Source organism: Pelmatolapia mariae, linkage group LG12 (genome assembly GCF_036321145.2).
Source record: "Pelmatolapia mariae isolate MD_Pm_ZW linkage group LG12, Pm_UMD_F_2, whole genome shotgun sequence".
NCBI lineage: Eukaryota > Metazoa > Chordata > Actinopteri > Cichliformes > Cichlidae > Pelmatolapia > Pelmatolapia mariae.
In genome coordinates this window covers 16,720,188-16,747,763 of record NC_086237.1, presented here as the reverse complement: position 1 = coordinate 16,747,763, position 27,576 = coordinate 16,720,188, and the positions used below count along the sequence as shown (strand labels likewise).

The 27,576-nt window shown below is 40.8% G+C and overlaps 1 protein-coding gene across 2 annotated transcripts; it reads left to right on the top strand.

Moving 5' to 3' along the window:
• The first annotated feature begins 851 nt into the window (after positions 1–851).
• Positions 852–26,063, top strand: mfsd3 (major facilitator superfamily domain containing 3). Of its 2 annotated transcripts, none has more exons than XM_063490084.1 (6): positions 852–939; positions 1,411–2,236; positions 11,832–11,979; positions 17,947–18,047; positions 21,597–21,706; positions 24,001–26,063. In XM_063490084.1, the coding sequence occupies exons 2-6, from the start codon at positions 1,537–1,539 to the stop codon at positions 24,196–24,198; spliced, it is 1,257 nt and encodes a 418-aa protein (XP_063346154.1). In that variant the 5' UTR covers positions 852–939; positions 1,411–1,536; the 3' UTR covers positions 24,199–26,063. The 2 variants fall into 2 exon arrangements, with proteins under 2 accessions (XP_063346154.1, XP_063346155.1); XM_063490085.1 differs by having other exon boundaries at positions 861–904.
• Positions 26,064–27,576: the final 1,513 nt, after the last annotated feature.

Here is a 27,576-nt window from a genome sequence, read left to right as displayed (position 1 = left end):
CACTTTACTAAGGTCTGGAAGAAGACCCAAACTGTCACCCACAGATGAAAGGAAATTGGTTAGGATGTTCAGGAACCACCAAGGGTCAAGCTTGTCATGAAATGGAAACTGCTGGAACGCCAGCGTCACAGTCCTAAGTGAAGTGAGTTTTACATCACCATGAACTACAAGGGTGCCCACCAAAACAACAACCCTTGTTCCAGAATTGACAACCTCGAATGAAATTTGCAGCTTCCCACACGGACAAGCCAAATGTCTTTTGGAGAAGTTTTATGATCAGATGAGAAATGAGCTTTCAGGTCATAATTACAAGATATCTGTTTGGAGGAGTAAATGTGAGGATTTCAAACCTAAGAGAATGATGGTGGTGGTGGCATCATGCTCTGATCTAAGTCATTAAATATGTATTCTGTGCAATAAATCCACTTTGTAAAAAGAAAAGTTGAAAGAAATTATTAAAAGCCCAAATTACCATGACATACATTTCCATGACGAACATTTTATATGATGTTGCCAAATATTTACACATTGGTAGTATGAGTACAATATGAATACATTTTAAATGAGTCTCTTAAATCCATATAACATGTTTTCCCATCATGTGCTATATAGAAATGCTGGTGTTGATTTGAACACCGAGTCAGATGCAGAAAGCGTGTTCAGCCGTTATATGATTACTAGATGGGTAGTAATAAAAAAAATCTTGCGTGGCAATTGTAAAAAAATGTTTTTTTTAAATAAAAAGATTTAAAAGCCGGTATACATCATTTCACGTGAAAAAAAAAAGTTTAACTGATGGAAGAAACTATTCTTGGTTTAGCATCGCAGAAAGGGGGATTGTTTGGCCAGAATCTGGCAACCTCATAGCTCATCCCGGCTGAAAACAAGCGGAGCACCCTCTTCGGTTAGCTGGCACAGAGCTAACTAACTTTCCTTTAAGTATGCTTTAAGATTTTGCTTAGAAAAGACGCTGATATTTTTTTTAGTTACTTCCGGGTCAAAATAAAATTCCAAAATAATACTAGACTTCTGATGAAATATGTTTTAAGCTAATCGCTTGAGTACGTTTAGCTTGAGAGCAAGCTAGCTTGCTAACGGTAACTAAGCAACAAACTTAAATTGTGCACCTGTAGTGAAATGTAAACGATGCAAAGTCGTGTTTGAGTTGTGATGCAGGGTAAACGATGAACCAGATGTAATGACAACAGTACTGAACATGATTAGCACGAGTCATTGACTTTGAGGGGGCTCTCGTTAGCTGGGGCAACGTTGCTGGTAACTGAGCTGGGCAGAGAAGCAATAAAGCAGCAGTGAAGACCCAGCCTTTTAAGGCTGCCTGTATGAGCTGTGGACGTGTTTTGCAAGTTCACTGTAACAACCTTTAATTTCACACTCTGTCTTTTATTTCAGGCCCTACGCACCTGGAACAACCAGTCCATTTGAGGGAGTCCCCTTTAATCAAAACAATGACGGTGACCTGACCAATGGACCAAGCCAGTGTCTGCTCTACCACAGGGTCACGTTTGGGGATAGATCATGAATGACAAACTAGTCTTCTTGGGCCTGCTGTACTTTGTCCAGGGCATTCCCTATGGTCTCCAGTCATCGTTGCTTCCTGTATACCTGCGAGGAGCTGGGCACTCTCTCACCCGCATCGGTTTTACCAAGATCCTTTACTTCCCCTGGGTACTCAAAGTCCTCTGGGCGCCTTTGGTGGACCGAGTTGGTACTAAGCGTCGCTGGCTGGTGGGAACAGTCTCTGGCCTTGCTCTAACATGCCTCTCCAGTGCTGCCCTGGCCCCAGAGGCACATATTTGGGGTGTAGCTGGAACCCTGCTGGCAATGAACACCTTGGCCTCTGTTCAGGACATTGCTGTAGATGGAGCTGCAGTGGGGTTGTTAAAAGGACGTGGGGAGCTGGGCCTTGGGAACACAGCACAAGTTGTAGGGTATAAAGCTGGGTCAGTGTTTGCTGGAGGTGGGCTGCTAGCTGTGATTGACGTGGCTGGATGGAGCTGGATGTTTATGCTGCTGACATTTGTGTATGCTGGTGTAGCCCTGTTTGTGTGGGGGGCCCCTGTGTTGGATGATGAGACTGTGAGGGGCCAGCAGGCAGACGGCAGCAAAAAGGGAGGGCAGGGAGCAGATGCTGTACGGCCGTGGAGGGTGTGGAGGAAGCTGCTGGCAGTGCCTGGCACACCTTGGACAGTTCTCTATGTGCTAACATACAAACTGGGTAAGTCTGATTATTATTCAAGCACTGGTTTAAGTTTAGGTAAAGTGATCTGTCGTAATAAATGTTCGCTTATTTTCCAGAAGGGCAATAATGCTCAGTATTTATTGTCAAAGTAGTTATAGACTGTTTTTTAATTGTTCTCTCATAGTGTATGTTTTGTTTTTTTTCTTTTTAAAGTAGAATTTTCCTTTTTTGTTATTTTCACTTATGCACTTCACTGGCCACTTTATTAGGAATGCCTTGCTAGTATCAAGTTAGACCTGCTTTGGCCTTTTGGTCTTAATTCTTCATGGATCTGGTTCATTAAGCTGCTGGAAATATTCTTCAGAGATTTTGGACCATATTAACTTAGTAGCATCACACAGTTGCTGCAGATTTGTCAGCTGGACATGCATGATGTGAATCTCCTGTTCCACTACATCCCAAAGGTGCTCTATTGGACTGTAATCTGGTGACTCTGGAGGGCGCTTGAGTACAAAGAACTCCTTGTCATCTTCAAGAAACCAGTGTACCAAAAAGATGAGTTCACTATGGTCATACGGGTATTGACATAGTCAGTGTCAAGGTATTTTATCCCAGAGAAGTGCTGCTCATTGGATATTTTCCCTTTTCAGACCATTCTCCATAACTTTAGACATGATTGTTTGGAAAAAATCCCTGTAGATAAGCAGCTCCTGAAATACTCAGACCAGCCAGTCTGCCACCAACAACCATGACACATTCAAAGACCCTTAAATTCATTTCTTTCTGTTCACTTCAACTTCAGTAGGCTGACTTGATTATGTCTACAAGCCTAAGTTTATCGTGTTGCTGCCATATGATTGTCTGATTAGATATGTGCTAGTAAACAGTTGAACAGGTGTATCTAACAAAGTGGCCAGCGAGTCTATACTATTGCAGTGTTGGATTATTATATCAAAAAGTTTATGTATGAGTTTAGCAGTTTTCTCAGCTTCTGTATCATGTCAAAGATAGGAAATACCTCTAACATGGTTTAACATGGTAAAAGTTGCAAGTGGCACCCGGCATGGTGGCACGGTGGTTAGCACTGTTGCCTCACAGCAAGAAGGTCTTGAGTTTAATTCCACCATCAGGTCTTTCTGTGTGGAGTTTGCATGTTCTCCCTGTGATTGCGTGGGTTCCTCCCACAGTCCAAAGACATGCAATTAGTGGGGATAGCTTTATTGAAAACTCTAAATTGCCCATGGGTGTGAATGTGAGTGTGAATGGTTGTCTGTGTCTTTGTGTCATCCCCCACCCCCCACCCTAAAAAGGATGAGAATGGATGGATGGATGGATGGATGGGTGCAAGTACAGAAACCCCACCCACCTGCTGCTCAACCTTCTGTTAGTGATGAGAGGCCCATAAGAGCAAAGCTTAAAGGGAGGCTTGTTTAAGAGAATGGATGAATTGAGAGGCTGTACCAAGGCCCGGTATAGGATAAATAAGTATTAAACATAGAGCTGGATTTGATTATAATACCAATACCCTTGATATGTTTTTATTTATTTTCTGTTCAGTCCAGTCTAACTTTCCAGAGGCAATAAAATGCAGAATTTTTAGAAACAAGCCCTTTTTCGTCCCAGTTTGAATTTCTGAAGTCGCTGCTGTGTTGATGTAGGGCCAAAAGATCACCACTAGATGTCTCTGGTGGTGTTTCTTTGAGTACTGCACTCACAAGCGCATTGAAGAAGTTAGAGAAGTGATCCTTGCAAGGCATGTCCTGCATGCACATTGGGAAATGGAGACGTTAGACAGATAAAGCAGTTGTTTTTAAAGTCACAGTGACACACATACAAAGTTGAGATGAAAATGCATTCTTAATTTGAATGCACAGAGTTTTGAATTTGAACGAGTTTCTTCCAACAAGAAGCAAAAAAAAAAGAAAAGAAAGGAAAAAAAATTAAAGTAGTTTTGAAATAGTTGAGCTTGTGTGTTTGGGGGGGAGAGAGTTGATGTGGCCAGAGTTTGGTGTTTGGTAGCAGAAGGGGATTATGTAAGGATTAGAGTGTCTTTGTGTCTGTGGCATTCAGAAACTGAAATGGAAGATGGCGCATCCTGGTGATGTGTGTTTCTGTGCGTGTGTTTACACTGTGCGTGGGTGGTGGGAATATAATTGTCTCCTCATATTTTCATAGTCTTGAGTTGTGTGTGTGTGTGTGTGTGTGTGTGTGTGTGTGTGTGTGTGTATATATGTATATGTGTATATATATATATATATATATATATATATATATATATATATATATATATATATGTATGTATGTATATGTGTGTATATATATGTATATGTGTGTGTGTGTGTCTGTTTTGGGAGAGTGTTAAGGGTGGCTCAGTAATCGGATAAGCCCCAGCAGACGATACTACTAGACAAAATTTGAAGGCTGGCTGGACCCCCTAATCTGTCTCGGGAGCATCCCCCTCCACACCCAACACTCTCTCTGTTACATAGCATGCATACACACATGCGCGTGCACGCCATTGGCTGATGCTAATGATAACAGCAATAAATGCCTTTGATATACATTTAAAGTCTTCTCACTTGTTAGGTTTTCATATTGGTTTGATTTAAATGTCCCCCTTCTTTGCATTACAAAAAAGAAATGGTTGTGTAATATTTTAGATTAGGCCTAGATGTGCCAGCATAATTGCCTATGTGAGACAGTATTGTTTTTGTTCAAGGGCTATGTGGGTATGTTTGTGTGAGACCGGTAATCTGCCTGTCTGAACCCCCAACTTCTCACACTCGCACACACCAACACACACACACACATACACATACAAACTTACACCCCTCTCCCTCATCTATCCCTAATGAACTCTGAGTTTGTGCTGCGTCCAACACTGTGGCCAATCATTGGCAGCCTTGTGTATGAACTGTGACCCCTGTGCCATCTGAGGCTACAGGCATGATGGGAGAACTGTCTGAGTAGAGCGATGGACGGAGGGTGCGAGGCGGAGGGAAGCAGACGGAGAAAATGGGAAAAAAGCCACAAAAAAAAAGAGACAAACAATGGTGGATATGAGTTGCAAATAAGCTCAGTGTTGGACACAAACATTTTGATGTCCTGCTGTCATCCAATATTCCCATGGTGCATTTGGTCACTTTTGATTGTTAGCAAACTTCCATGAGGTTCCTTTACATCAGTTCATTAAATATCGGATAAGCTGGAATTTGATCCATAGGAAAACACATTTAGCACAAAGCCAAGTCACGATACTACAAGTGCACGTGTCTAAACAAAAGAGTGTTTGGACATCAGTGTGGCTATAAGGCGAACTGATTTATTAGATACTATATGTATGTGAATGTGTTAAAGACACTAAAAGTCAGCTTTCTATCCTTGGAATACAGATGCTTTAGTGTGTATGAATTGATAAATATAGAGGAAGTTAAAATCTGATTGATTGTGTGTCCATATAACCACTTTTTGCTGTACAAGTGTGCCTGTGCCACCTTTCTTTATAATAAATAGACTTTCTGTGACAATTTTTAAATACTAAATAAATACATCAGAGCAGCAATTTGCAGTCCACCACTTGTCAAACAGAGGCCCTGTATGCTTGACAAGTGGTGAACCCTGGTGACTTTCTCCAGGGAACAACTCAGGTGTAAGGATGGATGGATGAACAGTAGAAGTGAAGCTTTGTTCCTGCTTTTAACTTTAGCATTTCCTGCTCAAAAGATGGCTTTGAGGATATATGAATTTAGGAAACATAATATGAGAAACTGCAGCAGTGTACTGTGATACAGCTCATTGGCACCATCAACTGATGCCTCCAGGATAACCACAAAGTTGCATCAATGCCTCAGCAATTTAAAAAATATATAAGGTTTGCAAGGAAAGGATTTAATGCAGCACTGCTGCATTAGATTTAGCTAGCAGATTTAGAGAAAAACTTGGAGAGAGAGTGGGGGTTATTTTCCAGAGGGAAAAGGAAGGCCTGTAGGAAGGGAGGCTGAAGGAGGGGATGAATTAATGAACAACCGCCACATGGTGCCCTGAGAAACGGAGAGCAAAATGGAAAGAGAAATAAACACATTTATCCATGGGTGCATGATCATTTTAGACATTTAAAGATATAAATCCTCCTTTTTACCACATGAACCACAGGTATTTATGATTCATTTGCCTTAATGAACCGAAATCAACATCAGCTGCCTTCATTAATTGACGACTATTGAGGATATTGCCCCGATTGCTTGAAATGCTTTAAAAACCTAAATGGAAACTGTGCAGCTGCCTTAAGATGGAAAGGATGTGCATAGTAATACTGCACTCAGAAAATAAACACAGGTGACAAACATAAGCAGCCCAGTAATGCAGCAGGTTTGAGTTGGAGTGATGATGTATCGTTCAGTGTTCGTGAGACCTACGGGCCATGGGGAACATCTGCATCGATCTGCAGGGACTTGTTTGTGTCAATAGCCTAATATACACAGGATTATATGTAATTGTGTTCAGAGAGGGTTCTGTTTACTCTTTTGTCCTGAGGGAACCCAAAGAGCTGAAGGTGTATGTGTGTTTATACCTATGTTTGTGTGTGTGAGTGTGTGAGAGAGTGTGTGTAGTGCTTTGCTGAGACATGTAGTATGTATGAACCTGTCTCCGTTTACCTTGCTTTTGCAGGGAGTGATAAAGGGTCACTAAATGTTGACTGTGTGTCCTCTCTCCTGGACCTGCTCTGCCAGCTCTTTTGTCTAAGGTGCAGCATGAATGTCAGCATTTCACCCCAATGTCCTCGTTGACCTTTTCCCCTCATCTCAAGCTTATCTGTCTGTGATCCCTATACGTATAACTAGAGCTGGGCGATAGAACGATAACGATGTGTATTGCGAAATAACTTTTCTCGATAGAAAAATTAAACTATTGCGATAGGCCTCATCTCTCTTGTCCTCTAAAAAAAAAAGAAAAAAAAAAAAGAAGAAGAACAGCCAATCCAAATTAAGTAGCGCAGAGCCGAACCAATCACAGCCGCAGCGTCACGTCACGTGACATGTTACGTACAGCACAAGTGCCAAGCCGCACATGTGTATTTGTTTGGGAAGCAGCCAGCCGCCGTGCCGCCCGGGTAATGGAGGAAATGAGTGTGCCGACTAGAGAAAAATCAACCGAGAGCATGACCGAAGGTTACCGAAGAGAAAACAGATGATGGTTCCAAATCCGGAGAGATTGTCGAACGGAAGGGCCATAGAAGTTCCGTAGTGTGAAGGTATTTCGGCTATTTCAAGTCTGACAAAAAACAGAGTAGCGCGCACTGTAAATTGTGCCGAAAGCAAGTCTGGAAATACAATAAACCAGTGCATGCTCACTCTCTGACTGAAAGCGCTAATTCGTCATTCGGCTTTTGTCAGACTAAAGTAACTGTTAAAACTGTTTGAAAAGCTAAGCTATACAACAAGGAGAGATTGAAAATTTCCTTTTAGTTCTCAGTTTATTTGATATTGACAAAAGTTAGTCAATTTTGTCTGTTCTTCTGTAAAACAAACTAAGATTTATTTTTAGAATTAATATTTTGTTTCTAAGTGGAACTGACAATTTAGTAGTCTGTTTTGTTTGTTCTATTTTGAAACTTAAACGCTTTAGCGGCTGCCTTTTGTGTAGTTTGCAATATTCATACTCATTTGGCTTATATCGTGATATATATTGTTATCGCCTGAAATGAAAAAAACATATCGTGATATGAAAAAATCTTATATCGCCCAGCTCTACGTATAACCAGTTATCCCCCGTCTGCTGCAAACACGCTTATACAGACAGGCGAGAGGCTTAACTCTTTCCCCCATAAAGGTGACATTTGATGACCTGCCCTATACCCTTAATGACGCTTTTTGACATTTCTGTATATCTCAATAAATACATGGTTTAATGACCAATAGTTTTCAGGTTTTTCCAAGGCTAGCCGATGCACTTCTCATGGACACACAGTCATTTTCTATAAGCAGGCCTAACATGTGACAGAAACCTCTCAGTTCAGAAGAGAGCTTCAAAGGTTATTCCTTGTAAACTTTTAAGGGGTAAAGAGTTAAGGCAAAGTTGACCAGTTCAGTGAGGAAAATCTCTGTTATGCATATTTTGGGCCCACTTGTCCTGCTTGATCTGAGTGATCACTTTTATCCTATGATGGCATGTTTTTGTCATCTGTTCTCCATCCATAGGGCACGTGGGTTCACTGAATGGTTTTGATATCTATCAGAATGATGTGAATCATCAGTGTCGTCGATGAATGCCAGATTTTGTATTTTTGTTATTAGTTTGTGCACTGGCACTTGCTAGCCACCCACCCTGATTCATACTGTGTGCCCCAAAAAACAACAGTGTTACTGCTCCTGATGAGACAGAGGAAAAGACACACCGGGGAGCTTATTTCCCACTTCCAGCACGAAGAGAAATAACAGAGTATACCAGCGGGAGAGCTTTGTTGTCTGCTGTAATTAACAGAAGTGGACAGATATCAGCTGGACAGCTAAAACAGTATTATGTCATAACATTTGCCTGGCTCTTTTTGATTTCTTCCAACTTCTTTATGTATGTTTAAAGTAGCTCATCTGTCTGTCCTGTACTCTTCACCTACAGTTTTTCTCTCACAGCCACTCACACCAAGAGCTAAAAAGTTGAGACAGTTGTTAACTGTCATATGAATCTAATATTGATGGTAATAATTTTATGCTTTGATGAGAAAACAAAACATTCTCTTGGTTGTCAAGAGATCGTCGCTTATCCCAGAGATCATTGTCCATCTGCACCACCCTACTATAGGGAGCTTTTTAAATTAGTAGAATAAACAGAGCTTCCTTCATGCTGTCACTCTTAATGTTAAATAATGCTGTCTTTCTGCTCTCTCTGTAAACACTTTTCTTTGAGCCTGCCATTCCTCCTCTGTTTCCTCTTCACTAACCTCCTAACATTGTCTGTGTTCATCTGCCCCTCCTCCTCTTCCTCTGTCTCTAGCAGTCTCCATCCCTGTCCTATCTCTCCAGTCATGTTTAACTCATATCATTTTATGTATGATTTCATGATTGTTGTCTCTTGCACCACATCACTTTTGCCCCTGCTTTTCTTGCCCTTTTCACCTATTTCTTTCTTTGTCCCTCTCCTTTTTTTCTTTGTTTTATTTCTATTCCTGTTTTCTCTTAGTTTTTCACCTTTTCTTTATTTCTCCCTCCTCACTTTCTTCTTCTCTTGCCATCTCTCTCCTTCAGTCTTGTTCCATTCGTTCTGATTTTCCCTCCACTCTGTTTAATCTTAGCGGATGTTTAATGAAATCCCTGCTGAAATGGACAATTGTTGCTTTGAGAATATTTATAGAAAGGAATAATCAGCCTTGTTTTGTGTGTGTGTGTGTGTGTGTGTGTGTGTGTGCGTGTGTGTGCGTGCCTGCATGTTACCACCCCTTCCCCCCTTTAAAGAAATAATTAGTTGAAGGCAGGACTGTGAAAGCTCTGAGCTTTGAGCTGAACAACAGACAGACAGGCACAGGAGCGCAGAACCATGGGTAAACAACTCTGGCATCATGGGTACTGCTGCTGCCAGTGTTTACTTTATTATGACTAACATGGTTATTGCTCAGTTGATGCAACTCAGAACAGTTCAGCACAGAGGATGACAGATTAAAATGTGAGTAATGCACAGACATCACCCACGGAGTGCATGGACTGAAAGGATTTTACTGTTTTCTGTAGAAATTTGCTGCTATACGTTTAAGTTCCGCTTCACCGCTGAAACAAATGTGCCATACTGTAATCAACAATAAATTCCTGTGTCACTGTTCATGAGTGTAATCTCTATAAGATACCGATGATCAAAACTAATATGAACTCCAGTGTTTTGGGTTTTTTTTCCTCACGAGGTGCATTAAAGTTCAAGGATTTTAATGTCTGCAGCATCGTTGTTACCACTCATTTACTCAGATTTTCCCTTTTCGCCACAGTTTAATTGCTTTGACTGCAGTAAAATATGGCTTGGGGTTTTTTTTTGTTTGTTTGGGTTTTTTTGTTTTGTTTTTTACAACCAGCACTTAAAAATATTTACTTTATCAGGATGTAGAAAAAGAGAAAGCATCATGTCCTTACATTTGTGTGGCTGGAACCCAAAAACATTCTGCTCTGAATCTGAATTTGCTCCTTGAAGAATTGTCAAAATTGTTCTGAATCCATTCTATAATTAGTCAAACTTATTTTAGATTTATTATAAAAATAGTTTTGAAATAGTGAGACATTGATTGATTTTTAGTGATGTATCAGTGTAATATTATTTTTCCTTAATTATTATTATTATTTATGCACAAGTTCTGGATATCCTTTGTGAAATTTAAACTTCTGGTTTTATGTGTTGTTACTACTTGTGACTTATTCATTTCAAGTTAGCAATATAAATCAACCACTATTAAAATCTGCACATTTTATGGGGTTTCCCTCCTTTGTGTGATGTAAGAAACCTTTTTAGATTTGCTGCAGTGGCAGTTCTTGGGTCATTTTTGCATATTTTCTGAAGCACTAAACAACAAATATTTTACAGTCAAACACTTTTGTTTTAGAAGTAATCCTTTCTAACTGACTAAATGACCTTTCAGGACAAGCTCGAACATGGTCATTCCCATCTCTGATAACCATATGCAAATTTCCAGCAGTAAAATATGAGTGACAGAGGAGGGAGACGTGGAGAATCCATGTTTCCTTCCCCGAATTTCTGCAGGCTTGTCACACCGCTGTTTCGGCAGTGACACTCTAATTCCGCTGCTGCACTCCCTACCTAGCTTCTCGGCTTTCTCTTATTATTTTTTTCATTTCAGTCTGTTTCATCTGTCTTTTTTTCCCCCCCTCGTTCTCTATTTTTGTTTGTCTCCTGGCTGACTGAGTGAGTGAGTCGTCGGTTGTGTTGTGTCGTATTTGACAGCAGTCTGGGAGCCAAGCTGTCACTCATACAGCTCCTTGGTCCCACTGTCTTTCTGAAGTCAGTCTCCATTAATATAATAATGGCGTATAGTCGGCACCACTGAATATTTTACTGTAATGTTCAGCAGAACATTACCCCCACACTCAATACCACACAGAGAAAGTCTTACTGCCTGACAGAAACTTTTTATTTTGACTGAAAGGTCTTTGTGCGGTCTGTTTCATCTATGGAAGTTTCTGTGTTTTTGTTGTGTTTTCCTTTTTGTGCTTTAGGAAAAGTGCTAGGCCCCCGTTTGATAAAGTGACTGAGGGTATTCTTTTTCTTGTCAGGCATCTATTATTGACACTTTCCAGGAATAGGCCTGGGTGCGCCACATGTTTCGCATTTGATTCTGCAGTCGTCATCTCAGGAAAACCATGTTTTTTTTCAGTGTTGCAGGCTAAACAGTTTGATACAGCACCCTCATAATATTTGACTGTGATTGGAATAGGCATGTGTATTCAGAAAGTGTCTCTTATATTTACCGTTGGTGAAAATAGCAATGCTTAGTCAGATGTATATGGTAGATTATGCGTCTTTTGCTCATTGTATCCTACAACCCCTTTACCACCACCCTGACCCTTCACCCATTTTAATTCATCATTCATTTGGACTTCTTCTTCTTGTCCACCTCTGTCTACTATCACTGTGTATGCAGGTGAGCAGGGTGCGGTAACCATGTTTCCTCTCTTCCTGTTGGATCACCACATGACTGCCAGGGAGCTCGGCTTCTGGAACGGCGTCATCGCCATGGGTTTCTCCATCTGCGGATCGTCCCTGGGAGGCCTGCTGCTCGCTCAGTTTAGGTAGCCTTCATCAGCACCATCATTTATCACTGGTTTCACCACGGCTCTTTTCTGTGGCAGAAGTATTTTGTGACTCTTTTCAGTGTCACTTTGCAAAACCTCTCAATTTAAGCGGCGTCTTTGGGGGGTGTTTGTCCTTGAAAAATGTGTAAAATGCCTGTGAAAAACTTTAAATTGCATGTCACTAACTCCACATTCTTCATCAAACTGTGTAATAGTCACCTGGGCTGAAACTAAGATATTTAATCATGAACTAACCTGGCAGGTAGGTTTCTTCAGTTAATCTATCATTTTATATATTAGTGCTAAAAAGTACTGAAAAACGTCCATCATCATTGATCCAAGAAGACATTGCAAAATCACTTTCTTTTTTTAGCTTTTGTCTTATAGGTCTATCTATATCTGTTATATAGTACTGTGCACTTTTTAAAGTGGTCTTGAGCAATAGTTCTGTGGGTTTTCTGAAGGTCTATAAAAAATGTTTCTTGCGACATTGACTGCTTTGTCGTTCATTTTCAGTCTAGTCCTTGAACCTGACCATTTTCAGAGTATGTTGTTGGGGTTTCTTATTTTTGTTTAGTTGTTTTTTGTTAAGCCACATAACACTGTCCCCTGAATCATTCAAACATAAAAAGACTCCTTACTCAAGAGATGAACCTGTAATTTTTCTATACATAAGACAACTGTAGCAAAGAACCAATGTATCTTTAGGCACTTTGTTACAAGCAGTCTGTGCCAAAAACACATAATTTTAACCCATTTCTTTAGTTGAATCCAAGAATAAACTGCAGAGATAATAGTTTGATAGGCACCAACAAGGCTATTCCATTGTTTCAAAAATTGGAGGTGAAGATTTGATTTACTCTCTAAACCAAAATCTTAAACTATTACTAATGTAGTCAGAAAATACACAAAAACCACTGTAGATTCAAGTTTAAATTGCATAAAAGAGTTTATTGAAAAGCAGTTCCAATAAACCCAAAGCTCAGACAAAAAAAGAGACAAAAATGCCCTGGGGGATGCAAACAGTAGACAAACAAAATCAAACCTGATTAAAGACAGACACACCGGGCGGTAGGAGGGGGGTCTTAATTTATAGAGAATGGCCTACTGTGCCCTCCCCCTGCTACCTCCATTCTGGCAGGTATTCAGCTCTAATAAAATGGTACTCTCTAGTTTGTAGTTTATTACTTTTAGCTAGGTCACGCTGACCTGCCAGACTTCAACGTCATACTATTTGTCAAAACATTCCCCTTTGAAGAACCCATTCCCTTTTGATGTAGCCATGTGTTCTCATGATCACCATCCGATGAGCCCAGGTGTTAGTCTTGTTGGATGGGTTTCACATCTGGTGTCCAAGCATAACGCACACACAAAACAATCACCTCTTTAGTGCAGATACTTGAGCACAACATGTCGCTAACTTGTGCTCTGAACACTATGCATGTTGTGAGATAAGTACAGTACTTCTAAGCAACTGGGCCATTATATGGAAACTAAAATAAAGTGTCCTATAGTGCTAATCTTTTATAATACTCCAGTATTTATTAGCATTTATTATAAATTTATAATGACTTTGAGTATTTCAGTGTTAATTACTTTCTAGTGTTTACTTTGGTAAAACTGAGACATAATAATAGTCCAGTAAACACACTGATTAACTAAGGATGATGAAATAAACAGTAGTAATACTTTTCACAGTATGCAGTGTTGCATAGGCCAGAGTGGTTTCATAACGTGAAATATCAAACAATTCAAATAAAAATGTGAGGAAACTGGTGAAATAGTTCACTTCACTTGTTTCACCTACTGTTCACTGAAGCTTTATCAGAAAGGGTCTAAGTGGAAGAGTGGCTGTCAAGAAATTACTTACCCACCATTATTTTCGTCTGTGATTTTGTGTGCACTGACTGTCATGTTTTAAGCCTCTTATCACTCTTTATATGGTTTGCTTCTGCTAGTGTGTGTACAGTAAACACTGCCTTGTTTGAGAGCATGGGAACCCCCTCTGTGGAGCGTGGACATTAGCAGCAAATCCATCAGACAAACACTGATGTGTGCAAAGACACAATACAAGCACACACAAGCACCCCTCAAGTTTGACACAATATCCACCTAGTTGTTTTTAATTGTCACCTTTACAGACAGGTATAAGATGGTAGACTTTCTGCTACAGGTGACAGACAGGTACCTGTTAGAACATTCAATTGTAAATTACAACAGTTTGAGATGAATAAACATTGTCAGGAGTGGGATTACATCAGGGATCTGCTCTGAACCCTTACTTGTTTCCATTAGTGATGAATAGGTTAACAGAGGAGTCAGGAAGGAAGACTGCGCTATGGTCTTTATAGATGGTAATGGTGATCTGTAGTTAGAGTAGGGAAGAGGTGGAAGATAGACTTCAGAGGTAAAAGTATGCTCTGGAGAAAAGAAGGATGAAAGTCAGAAGCAAGACAGAATGCTTATGGACTGGAGAAGGGGTAGTAAAGGAGTTACTTCTGTAACAAAGCAACGGACAGTTCACAAGAGAGGTAAAGAAGAGAGTGCAGGAAAGGTGGGGTGGGTGGAGACGAGTGTTAGTGGTGATGTATGACAAAAGGAAAGCGGCAAAAGAAAAAGTGAAGGTTTGCAAGATGGTAGCGAGACCATCTATGATGTATGGATTGGAGATGGTGACACTGACAAAAAGAAAGGTGGTAGAGTTGAAGATACTCAGCTCTTCACTGGGAGTGACCAGAATGGATAGGATTAGAAACAAGTACATCAGAGGGACAGCCTAGATTCAGTTTGGAGACAAAAAGGGGGCAAAGCTGAGATGGTTTAGGCATGTATAGAGTACAGATACTGGATAAGATTAAGCTGCCTGGCAGGAGGAAAAGAGGAAGCCCACAGAGAAGATTTGTGGCTGTGGTGAAGGAGGACATGTGGAGGGTTGTTGTGACAGAAGAGGATGCTAGGAATGGGGTGAGATCAGGTGAGATGGAGGAAGATGATCCGCTCTGGTGACTCTTGAAGGGAGGAGCCAAAAAAGTAATTTATAAAACTTTTTAAAGATTCATAAAGTTATTAAATTTGTTAATTACTGTTTATACCAAAAGACTTTTCAGGAAAAAAAACCCTATCAATCTTACAATAATAAAAAAAAGAGAAATTTCCATAGACTCTGGTGTATTTGAATCAAGGTTTGAATAAACATCTTTTGTGTTAATAATATGATTTTTAAACATTTTCCATGTTAAATACAGACATCATAAAATTGTGCCATTTGCACCTGACCACAGTTATGTAAGATTTTTCCATCTGCCTATAGAACCACTTTGTAGGACGGCCCTGCCTATGGCCATTGTGATGGGAACTGTGACTTACAACAATACCTGGACAGAGGATATTGTGTTAGTTCCCACTCCATGCAGTGATGTAGTCTTAATATAAATCCTTATTCTTGCTATTAATTCACATCTTTGCTGATTAGAATATTCTGCACCTATGTGCGTAAAGTAATTAGCATATGTTAGATGTACATGGTATAATGACAAGCTAATGGATAAGCAAAGTCTCTGTTGCCCTGTTTTGTTATCTGTGTCAGTGCTGTATGAGTGTGTTTGCTTGCCTGTTTGTTGACATGTATCAGTTGCCATGTGCTCTCTCTTATGTCAGTCTGTTTGTCCTTTTTCTTCCACTTGGATTCCAGGCTTTCTCCCCTTGTCAGGTGACACTAGCAAACACAAAGAAAGCCTCCAAAGGCAAAAATTTCTTTTCTTTTTTTTTAGGGAAAGTGCTTTCAAAAGATGTCATTGTCATACTTTGGCTTTTGATCTTTCACTCTCCCTCTCCATTTCACACCTATGTAACTTGTAAAGGCGGTAAAATCTTCACACCCTCACAACACGGAGAATACTCTCTAAATGTGTTATTTTGCACAAGATAGACAGATTTAGCCTGGAAATTATACCTTTAAATTTGTACAAGCCATCAATTTCATTACCAATCTTTTAGTTTTGCAAGGTTTTGCACTGACCCAAAATATACTTAGTAAGTATTCTTGGTGATGTTTTAGGCTTAAAACCATTGTACAATAAAATTCAAAGATTGTACATTGGGAAATAAATCACTGGCTTCATCCAGTCTCAGACTGTCTTCCCCTGAAATTTATAGTAGTAATTTATTTGAACTGTGTGTAAAGCTCTGGGTTTGAGCGTGGGGGTTGCATATTCTCCCTGTGCCTGTGTGGGTTCTTTGCAGGTACTGTGGTTCTAGTTTTGTCTCATCTGACCAAAGGATGGCCTCCAGTCTGCATAATCTTTTTCCAGGTTGTCCTTGACATGCTTCACTCTGGCTTGAAAGTGTCTCTTCTGCAAAAGTGGCATTTTTACTGGTCTGGATTCTCACAGTCCATTCCTGTACAGGTGGAGTGAATATTTTGTATAATCATCTCCTGCTTTGTGAGCATCAAGAATTCTTTTTCTCAACTATGAACTGTTTTTCTTTTATTTTTGGTATGATGCTTTCTCATGTGACCACTGAAGATAACCCCTTAGTTTTAACTTGATTTTACAAGCTGTGAGAATTAAAAAATGAAATCACATCATTGCACAGCAGTGGTTTGTGCCTATGGGTCTACAAATGTGTAGTAGATTCAGTGTTAAAACTAGTTTCTGATTGTACATACACTGAGCTCCTCCGCTTGGTTACCACTTCTCATCACCTGCACGTACACACACACACACACACACACACACACAGAAAGGGGCTGTTAGTTAGGCTGGGCTGTTGTTCCTCCTCTAAAAGCTCCGTTGGAAGGTATATCCTCACTACCATCAGAAACGGCTGAGTGGTCAGTGAGTGACCCCCTTTACAACTGCCCCTGGCAACCTGAGAACGTAGTTATTCTTATCTGGGCCTGGCCCGTGTGAGGTGGCAGCCAGAGAGGTTTCTTTTTCTCACACACACACATCCCTCAGCATCTCTTGAGAGCGCGTGATATGAAAGGCTGTCATTGAGAAGGGAGGCAAAGGAGCAGCAGAGAGAAGAATGTCTTTAGCATGTGAATGATGCAGGATTGGTTTTCCAGTAGAGAGGTAAGGAAACGCTGGGTGGAGGGGGAAGAGAGAGCCAGATAAAGGTACAGGGAAGAGTGAAAGAAGAAGGGGGGGGGGGGGTCTTGAACAGAAATAAAAATACATTTAAATTAATAGAGCTTATGGCATCAACTTGGGTTTTAGGTTTTAAGATGTTTTGAAAGCACAGCTTTTAATCCATTAATCAATCAATCAAATAACTTATCAATAACTGCGCTGGAACATATAATCATAACAGCCCTGGTACAGATCTATTTGGGAACCATTATTTCCCCTCGTTTCCTGTCACATTTATACTGGCAGACATGTTTAAAGAGTCTGTCTGAATATGAAAGATAAATTCAGATTTTCTTACCTAACTAAATCAGATAACCTGTCTTGTGTGTCCCTTTCTTTCTCACAACCTTTTTTTTTTTACACATAAATAATTACATGCAAAAAACCCCATAAACAAACACACACAGTCCCTTGAGTGGCAGGCATCCTCTGAGTGATTGGCATTGTTAATCCCTGATGTCACACAACAGTGTGAGTGCGTGTGTGTGTTTTTATGTATGTTAACAGTGATTAATTATCTTTCTCATGCTGGGGATCTCCTTAGGTTATTGATTACGTCATGAACCAGACCCACAGGGGGATGATTTTCTTGCACTAACAGGGAATCAATTAGTGTCTGGGGACTTGTTTACTTATGCACGTGCACGTATGTAACTGTGCGCGCGTGCGTGTGTGCGTCTGTGAAATGCGAAGAAACAAACAAAGTGTCTCTAAATTTAATGATATTAGCTCGGAGTGGCTTTCATCAGGTATCACACTGCTCATCAATACACTTAAAAGTTAGTTAACAGCTCTCTGATGCTCTTCTTGTTTGCTGGTTTTTCCTCAGCATCGGGGCCCTGATGCGGCGCGTGTTTGTGTTGCGAACAATCAGCATGGTCTTCCAGAGTTCTCTGCTCACTGTCCTCGAACCATCGCCGCTCATGAAAGGTAAGAAGCAAACCCACAATAAGACAATGGTCACAAAGTAAATGATTTCAAAATATTTTAACAAATGCTACAATTCTGGATTATTTAGTCCGGTTTATGTTTGGTGCTCTGATGTAAATATGACAGAAGCGGGCAATGAAAACAAAGAGCATTGTTACGACCCGGCTCAAAGTCCGCAACATAAAAAAAAAGAGATGAATACCAGAGTGTTAGTGAGAAGAGGTTTTATCTTAAAATGGAATACCAGGTTGGCTAAAATGGCTGGTGCCACCAAGGCAAAGACAAGTGAGCTTCTGTGAAGCTTGCCTCAGGTATGCTTTTATCCACACCTGACTAGGTGTGGCCAATTAGCACCAGCTGAACACACTGAGATGATTAGGGGCTGCAGAGGGACGTAACAGCATATATGCAGTAATCAAATAAACAAGTGCTAATACTCACTGAACCGCATTAACCTATAATTTTTATATTCTTTTTTTTTTTTTAAATTGTGAATGACTGTGAATAATATCACACACACACACCAAACACAGTAAAGCTACAAAGCCTAACAGTGGCCACAGTTACAGTTTTATCAGCAGGGAATGAAGTCAGCAAAAATAATGCTGTTCAGTGCTTATGGCAGGCTCAGCAAGACACAAGCAGTGATAGTCCCCAGGTTTACTGCAATGCTATTGTTTTATGGTATTTCTGCTAGTGCATTTAAGTTCTGGATATGTGTAAAATGAGGTTCGTAGTGTTTGTTCTGTGGTTAAGGAGCTGATATTTATTTATTTATTTGTTCCTTTGTTGGTTTATAGTGACAGTGACAGGAAAGTAACTTGATATTGAGGTTAAGTAAGACTTCGGTAGCAGGGTTTTACATTAGAAATTTGTTGTGACAGGATAAGATGTAAATCTTTCAGTAGATTCATTCAGATTTAATGCATTTCCATGTGCACTTGAAGCTGACCTGTAGTCATTGGCCTAACATGTCATCGCTCCAGTCGGATATATAACAGGAGACTTTTAGAAGTAGGGGTTCCAAAACAGTTCTTCCTTAATTATTGCTTTGGACCTCCTCGATGGAGTTTGCATGTTCTTCCTGTGTCAACAGTTTCTTGCAGATGCTCCAGCTTCTTCGCACACTCCAAAGATGTGCATGGGGCCTATCCTGTTTGCAGCCACTCAGTCAGTGCTTAGGATGCCACAGGGTGTGGTGAAGCACATTTTGGAGCTTTCCAGGAATGGCTTGTGTCCTCCATGTCATTAAAAATACATGCCAAGTTTATTTGCAAAGAAAGCCATGTCAGGCTTCAGAGCAGATGGGGCAGGAAGTTAGAGAAGGGGAATGATACAGACCAAAAACTGCCATACAAAGAACCAAGCAAAACCTCATCCAAGACACATCATCACAGACTCTCACATGGCATATCCACACTGTTGAGGATAGGTGTTTTCTGCATTTTGCCCAGTGTCAGCTGGAATAGACTCCACCCACTACAACCCTGGTTGGACAAGTGCCTAAGAAGATGGATGGATTTCTCAGTGCAATATTGTAAAAAATTTGGGGATTTCATCTATGGTACAAAATGTAATTTAAAAACTCAGTGAAAAACTGAGAAAACAGGAGAAAACTGTGAACACTAAAAACCAGAACTGACTTGCAGAGATCTCAGGATGCCATCAGGATGCCATTATTTCTTAATTATTTTTTTATTCTTTAAAATTTGTTTGAATGTTGTATCAAATTAAACTGGCAATTTGTATAGTGTGTGGTAGGAGTGAAAGGTGGGTCTGAAGTGGGGTGTGCGATTACATCAGGGATGGGCCCTGAACCCCTTCTTGTTTGCAGTGGTGATGGACAGGCTGACAGATGAAGTTAGCTGGAGCCTATGGAGAGACTGATGTCTCCAAATAACATTGTGCTCTGTAGTGAGAGTAGAGAGCTGATGGATGAGAGCCTGGTTAGGTGGAAGCGTGCTCTGAAGAGAAGAGGAGTGAAAGTCAGCAAAAGTAAGACAGAATACATGTGTATGAATGAGAGAGAGACAGGTATAATGAGTTTAAATGGCTCAAGTCAACCCTCCAAAGCAACAGACAGTACAGAAGAGAGGTGAACAAGAGGGTGCAGGCAGGGTGGAGTGGGTGGGGGAAAGTGTCAGGGGTGATTTGTGACAGGTGAGGGCAGCAAGAGGGAAAGGAAAGGCTTGCAACATGGTAGTGAGTCCTTTTATGATGTATAGTTTGGAGATGGTGGCCCTGACAAAAAGACAGGTGCCAGAGTTGAAGGTGCTTAGTGACCAGGATGGACAAGATTAGAAATGAGGATATAAGAGGAACAAGTCAGAGAGGCAGTGTCAGAGAGACAAGGGTGAGATGGTTTTGGCATGTGCAGAGGAGGGATAGTGGGACTTATTGGACAAAGGATGCTGAACATGAAGCTGCCAGGCGGGAAGAAAAGAGGAAGATTCATGATGTAGTGAAGGAGGACATGCAGAGTGTTGGAGTGATGGAAAAGAATGCAAGGGGTTAGATGGAGGCGAACGATCCTATTGGGATCCCTTAATGGGAGCAACTAAAATAGGAAGATTGGGAAAATGAGAGTTGTTGAAATCATGAATGACTACAATATAAAATGTTTGAGATTTTGAACACTTTTTGTGTCAGCTGTATGACAAGTGAAGAACCCTTAGAAGGAAAAGAGGGTTAAGTTTGAAAGGTTATATGTGGGATGTAAAGCCTGGTACTAATGTCACTGGCAGTTTCAAATGCTGTTAGACCTTTTTCAGTCTTAATCCATGTTGTGGAGGACGTCTGTAGGAGAGGTCTCCCTCCAGACAGTTATTCATTCGTTAATGTCTGAATGACACATCTGATTGCGCTGAACAGCCGGTCGGGATTCACATTCACACCATTCATCTCCTCCTGAGCCCGTCTCTTACCCTATCAAGCTTCTCCAACTCAAAGTGGAGGCATCTCCCGCCTCCATTTTAAACCCAGAACAAAGATTTCAGGAAAACTTGACTAAAAACCCTCAAAACAGAAAAAAAAACATTCAGTTTCAGATTTTTCAATATTACATGATAACCCTCCGCTTCCCGTTCTTCCAGTCTGATCAGTCGGTGTATCTTTTTGACTCCACCAGTCTTATGTCGCTGACTGAAGAGTCTTGCTCGGCAAAAACTCTGGCGGCTTGAGTGAATAATTCAGTGTTAGTGGGAGCAGAGACAGATAGGCTCTGTGGTTCCTCTGTGTTTCCCCACTAACACTGCTCTGCCACTTCCCCTCAGAGGATACACTACATGTGTTTTGGGGACTGGGACTGAGGGGGGGAGCTGCACTTCAGCAGATTACCGTTTCTCGCTGCTTTGTCTCCCTGCTTTCACTTTAACATAGAATTGTAAAGTGAGTAGTGTAGCAGAGAAAACGACGGTGTAAAGCTGCTAGCTTTCTGCCTGCTTTCAGAAAAGGAACTGCTGGGTTTTCTGTTGTCTTATTGTAGTTAGACTCAGATGTGTCAAGGCTGGTTTTGATCCATTTTACTTGCACGTGTGTGTGCTTTCTCAGGTATGGCAGTCCTGAGCATGAGTGTTCAACACTTCCTGGGTGGTCTCATCACCACGCTCACCTTCACTACCATGATGCATTGCACTCAGAGGGCCGAGGAAAGCATTCAGGTAAAAAGGAGTTCTGTCCATTCCCGCCAACAAGCTCATTATCTAGCCCAGGGCTGCTTTCATGTACAAGTTTTGCTCTGTTGTCATCATCTTTTTTAGTGTTAATTGTGTTGTGCTTTACTGTTAGGTCTCCTGTGGCTCAACAAGCCAACAATACAGTCTTTTCATTCTTTTCACCCTCTTTCTTTCTACCCCCACCACCTCTGTTTAGGTTAAATTGTGTAATGTTAGCTCATTTCCTTTGGTTGTCAAAGTGATGCCGGAGAGGGAAATCTTTCAGCATTAAGTGCCATACCTTTTGTCACCTGTACCTGTCAGTTGTCATCAGCTGTTTCCACCAGGAAAATGTCAAAAGTTTCAGCAGCCCCAGTTTCCTTGCATTGCGGCCCCCCTTGCTGACATTGTCCCTCCTACTGCCTGTCTCTTTGTCATTCTCTAGTCTTTTAAACGCTCTCTTTTCCGACTCTGAATTTTTTCCTCTCCTTGCTCATTTTCTCCTCTTTGACATAACTCCTTTTGTCCCCGTCGTATCTGGGCCAGCGTTGCCTGGAGGTGATCGTTGTTCACACAGCCATTCAGACGTCACTCAGTCAATCTCTGAAGGTGACAAATTATCATTTAAATTGCTGTCAGTCCTAAAGTGAAAAAGAAAGATGAAGGGGAAAAAAATCACAAGCTGAAGCACAGACACCAGGATCCAGTTATGAAATTACACTTAATGAAAGGAGAGAGAACAAGTACAGCATTTCACGAGGAGAGCCGAGGTTAATCTGAGAGACTCTCATGACACAGACTGACTGTTTTGCTTTTTAGTGTCGGCGTGGGATTTTGGTCTGTGTGCACATACATGAGAGGAGAGCATTAGCTCACCTGTGCTTGGTGTGTAAATGTGTGCGTTACTGAAGGTAGTGCTATCCAGTAACAGAAAGCTGATAGTGTGAGTGCTTGTTAACGATCCCCAGGAGAAAGAAACTGAATCTGTTAAACAAGTTGCTCAGAATAAAGGCACTCCACTTAACTGTGGTTACACAGGCTCTCAGAGCGCTCTACCTCGGCCTGCAGACCGCAGACCCCACTCACCGCTCATCAGATTCTGATATGATTTTCAGTCTTTGTTTTTTTCCAGTGAGAAATGCCCTCAGCTGATTTAGTGAGCATGGTCCATTCTCCAAAATCTAAAAAAAATGTCATAAATAAGAAAAGAAAAGACAGTCGTGAACTGCAGAGAATATTAAATGTTTTTGCTTTAACAAAAAACAGAAATCAAAGTGATCCCAGTTAAGGGTTAATCTGCTGATAAATTATTGGACTAACTGTCACGGCTCTGTTCCTACAGTAATACAAATAATATGCAGGAAACACTTAGTCACTTAGTAAGAAACAGGAGTATTTCTTGCAGCACGGGACATTTAAGGGAACGTAATGTTACCCTTGTTTATCTCGTTGACAGTGTGCAAACAAAAGCACAATTCTGAACCTGACAAAGTTGTAAAAACGTCCTATAAAGTTAAGTGTGGTATCTTTTTCCTTTTGTAACACAAAAACTAATTTGTGGATGAAATATTTCTTTGTCAGATAAGATAAGATTTCTTTATTAGCCCCAGAGTTGGAAAATTCACAATTAACAGTGCAAGCTTCTTGTAAATGTATTCTGATTGTAGGACTCGAAGCATTTGTTCTAATGAATTCTGCTTTTCTTAATTTTAATTAATGTGTTCAGGTAATGGTCTAGGTGTCACTAGAGTCCCATGTTTGTCAGAGCTACCTGCTGCTCTTGGGCAGAGGGAGGAGGCTTGGGGAGATTAGGTAATCTCTGTCCTTCTTGTTCTCCCTCTCTCACTCTGCTCTTGAAAGCCTTAAGGCTGAGATCAGATAGCCTGCTTCACTTGGCCTCGTTCCATCATCTCAGGCCATGATCTCACGCTTTCTCTTCCAGTATTCCAGCATTTCGTATTTTTCTCTTCTTTTGCAGTTTGTTTTTCCTAGAAGTTTTCAGATCTAATCTCTCGCCCCGTTTGTCCCTGTAGTGGTTAATTGTGTTAACCATGCTAATGCCTAAGAGACAGAAGGTGATAAGCTGTACTGGTGGATAGGATGAAGTCTCACGTTTTTGTTTTTTTTGTAACTGTCTTGCACTCTACTCCCAATACTGCTATCTCTTTTTACTCACAATGTGTCTTTCTTTCCCAAACTCTCCATTTCCCCTTCTCTCCTCTCACTTCCTTCTACTTTACCTTCCCCTTTTAATCTCTTTTCCCCTCATCCTACCTCTCGGCTGCCCCTTCTCCCTGTAGGCGACCCACTACAGTTTCTTGGCTACTCTCGAGGTGCTGGGGAAGCTGATGTTCAGCGCTCTGGCCGGAGGCTTGGTGGATTGGTTTGGTTTCCAAGTTGCCTTCCTCTTCTTCCTCACCCTCTCTGCCGGAACGGCCCTGCACGTGTGGACAGCTACCTTCACCGGTGCTCTTAGGGAACATCAGCAGCCCAAATGAGATCAGGGTGAAACATCCTGGCTTTGGTGCTGAAACAGTGGTGAAATAATTTGAGTATTTGGACTCATTAAAAAGCTCTTGAATCCTGTTAAATGTAACTCACATGACTTCAGAAACTCATTTCAGTTTACAAGATCTTGAATAAGTTTATCTCAGCCATTTTAATGGAAAATCAGCCATGCTATTTAAGTACTCTGTCACAGAGTTGTTGTTTTTTTGTTGTGTGTTTTCTTAATTGCACATCATGTCCCTGGCAGATTTGCAATATTTTATTTTATTTTTTGCATATATAAAGTCTTAAATATACTGGAGCACAGCGAGGCTTGCAGATACTGGGTAGGTAAGGATTAGTGTGTAGAGTTTTCTGAAGGGAGGGTGATGAGGTGTGGATATTGTTGGGCAGTTTGGAGTCTAAAAAAATCACTTGGAATCAAAGGGAAAAAAAATCAAAGCTTTTTATAAAATCATCTGAGCCATTTTAATATTGTCATAAGACAGCAATAAGAGCTGTAGCCAAAAGCAATATTGCTTCTTTGTTATGCTTGTTCTGTCATAATGTACTGTATGTAAAGTTGTTAGTCATTCTCCTGGGTTGTATGGTTTACAGCTGTAAAGGGAAAAGAAAAATTGCTACCTCGTATCAACGCTGTATGGTACGATGCACGGGAGGCAAATACAGAGTAGCCACACTGAGTAGAGCGGCAACACATACAACATGCTAGCTAACAATTAGCCAACGTAGAGTCATATTTACTGGGACTTTCTCCTTAAAAAAAAAAGAATTAAGAGTTACAGATTTAGTATTTACAGTCAGGGTTGTATATTATGGGGAAATAATGAGGACCATACAGCTCATGTAGCCCATGAACGTGGATAAACTATTACATGGCTGTAATACCCAAACACTTAATATTTTATCGTTTATTTATCCTAAAACTTGGGAAAATACTGTGCCACAGCAGCCAAAACATTAAGCACAACATAGCTTAAATAAAGTAGAATAGCTCTGTGAATAGCACAGTAAGGTAAAACTTTAAATTAAAGCTGAAAGTCTAAATTCAAATCAAATCTTTACTGCTTTGTTAAAAAAAAATCCAATGTGGACTTCCAGAGTAAAACTGCAAACAAACAACAAAGGGCGTCTCTGTCCGAACACAAGCCGACTGGACTGGACCTGACTGTATTCTGTTACATTTCTTTGCAGAGTACAATACTCCTTAATACTTTGCTTTTGTTACCAAATACATTCATCCTTCACTTGGCTTCTTGTAGGAAACCTCAGCCTTACACACTGCATGGTGCCATCTCGTCTCACCTTTGAATCGAACTTGTTATTAAAGAAAACTTGAATGACCAACATCACTGGGAAACTGCAGTTCTTGACAACATTGTACTTTTTTTGTGTTTTTTTTTCATGTTAAAAAAATATCAAATGCACAATATTACACGCTCTATATACTGTAACTCTTTATGGTACTGTATCCTATAGAAAATAATTTTCTCCTGTTATAATATATGAATGAAACAGCAATGTAGAATGTTTTTCTTACAAGGCTTGGTGAAAATAAAAGTAAAATCCTTCACATAGCTGAATGTAATAATAGAAATTAAGTCTTAAAATTCATTGTTGGACAACGATGGACTGGTTTTAAATAAAGGCAGTAACCTCAGCACGTTTATCTAAACAAAAAAGCCTGCTTTCACTCACATGGCACATAAAGGGATGCCATAGCACATCTGTACTCTTTTATCCATGTAGCCAGGTCCGATGACTTGTGGTACGTATAAGCAAAGCATATCTCTTGTCTCTCAGCTACTGTGTTGCCTGAGGTTTGCACAAAAATAAAGCTGCTGAGTAAAATGTCTTTTTTTCTTCCTTTTATTGATTTTTATCACACTTTTACTCTAGAAAAAAAAGGTCCTGTGTGGTCTTTGGGGGTACACCTACCTTTGAAAATCCACTCTCGACTTGTGGCAACCCTGAACACCACACTGGCTCTCTGTTGTATCCTAGCTAAGGGCTACAGAAGTCAATAGGCCCTGTGTCACACGATCCCCAACCCCATACAGCTTTAATGACACAACAAATGCTATGAAGGAGGATTAAACCAGCTTACATGGCACCTGAATACACCTCCACTTTACACTTCTTCACCCACTGTCGTTATCTGGGCATTTTGTTGTCTTGCGGGATAAAGGGGAGAGTTTGAAGTGAGACTTATATGGATCTGTTTAGTTTGGTCACCATAAGCTATTCCATATATGTGAGTATAAAGTTTGTGCTTCACTCTATAAAACAATCCCTTGTTTCCTTTAATTTTTCCTTAGAGACCAATGATTTCTTATGAAGAAAGAGGTTTGAAACAACTGCAGGCAACTGCAGGCAAATCATTTGTGAGCTCTATTTTAAAGCCCGTGCAGATGAGAGTAAAGAAAGGTAAGGAAGTGGTCTTGATCCAGCAGTGCTGATGAGAGTGAGACCTCCTACTGCAGTTGCCAGATTGCCACAAACCCCCCCCCCCCCGTGGTGAGAGTGAGCGTCTGGGGGCCGACCTCCCTGCCTCAGTTGCCCATTGTAGTGACAGACTAGTGGATTTGATGTGCGTGTTGGTGCACATGTCAATTCCTAACTTTGTCGAATAACAATCCTGGGAATTGCGTAAGAGCTGTTGCCAACTCGACGACAAGATGGCTCAATTTATCAGGCTTTTGCTGCACACATAGAGCTGTACCTATTCTTTGAATCAGCAGTGCACATGGCTTTGTGTTAGTCCATGTGTGGATTTTTTTGAGCTGTTATCACCAGTGATGCATTCCCTATATGGGAAGGTAAGGGTGTTTTGTTTTTTTTGTTTTTTTCCCTTTGCTTTTTATCAGCTGCGATTGTGTTTCATTCATTAACAATTGGGTTGGGGCACAAGTCTGGTCACATCACCAACTTTATACCTGTATCACACAGGAGGCACAGCAAAAGGAGATGCCCCATTCACCCTGTGCCAAGCCTGATCAGCTAATCACAGTGTCACAAGACTCGCCACAATGACACCGAGACAATAGGAAACACGGAAATAATAAGGCGGATTTTATGCGCTGCCTAGAACGGAGAGAGTTCACTGACAGTCACATCTCCTGCCTGGTAGAGTTACCTCTGGGGAGAGAGGGAGGGAGGCAGAGAATGCAACATGTTTTAATCTCGGCAAACAAAGGTGTTGTATCGCTTTTTTCTCCCTCGCTTTTGTGTCCGAGTGCTTCGGGGGGAGAGAGGTGTTGGCTTTTGGTGCTGCTTTTGTCCTGCGGTTGGCAGAATGGTCTTCTGGGAAACCTGAGTGGGCAGGTGGAGGAGCGATCAGCAGCATCAAGTGTCACAGTGTTTCCTCC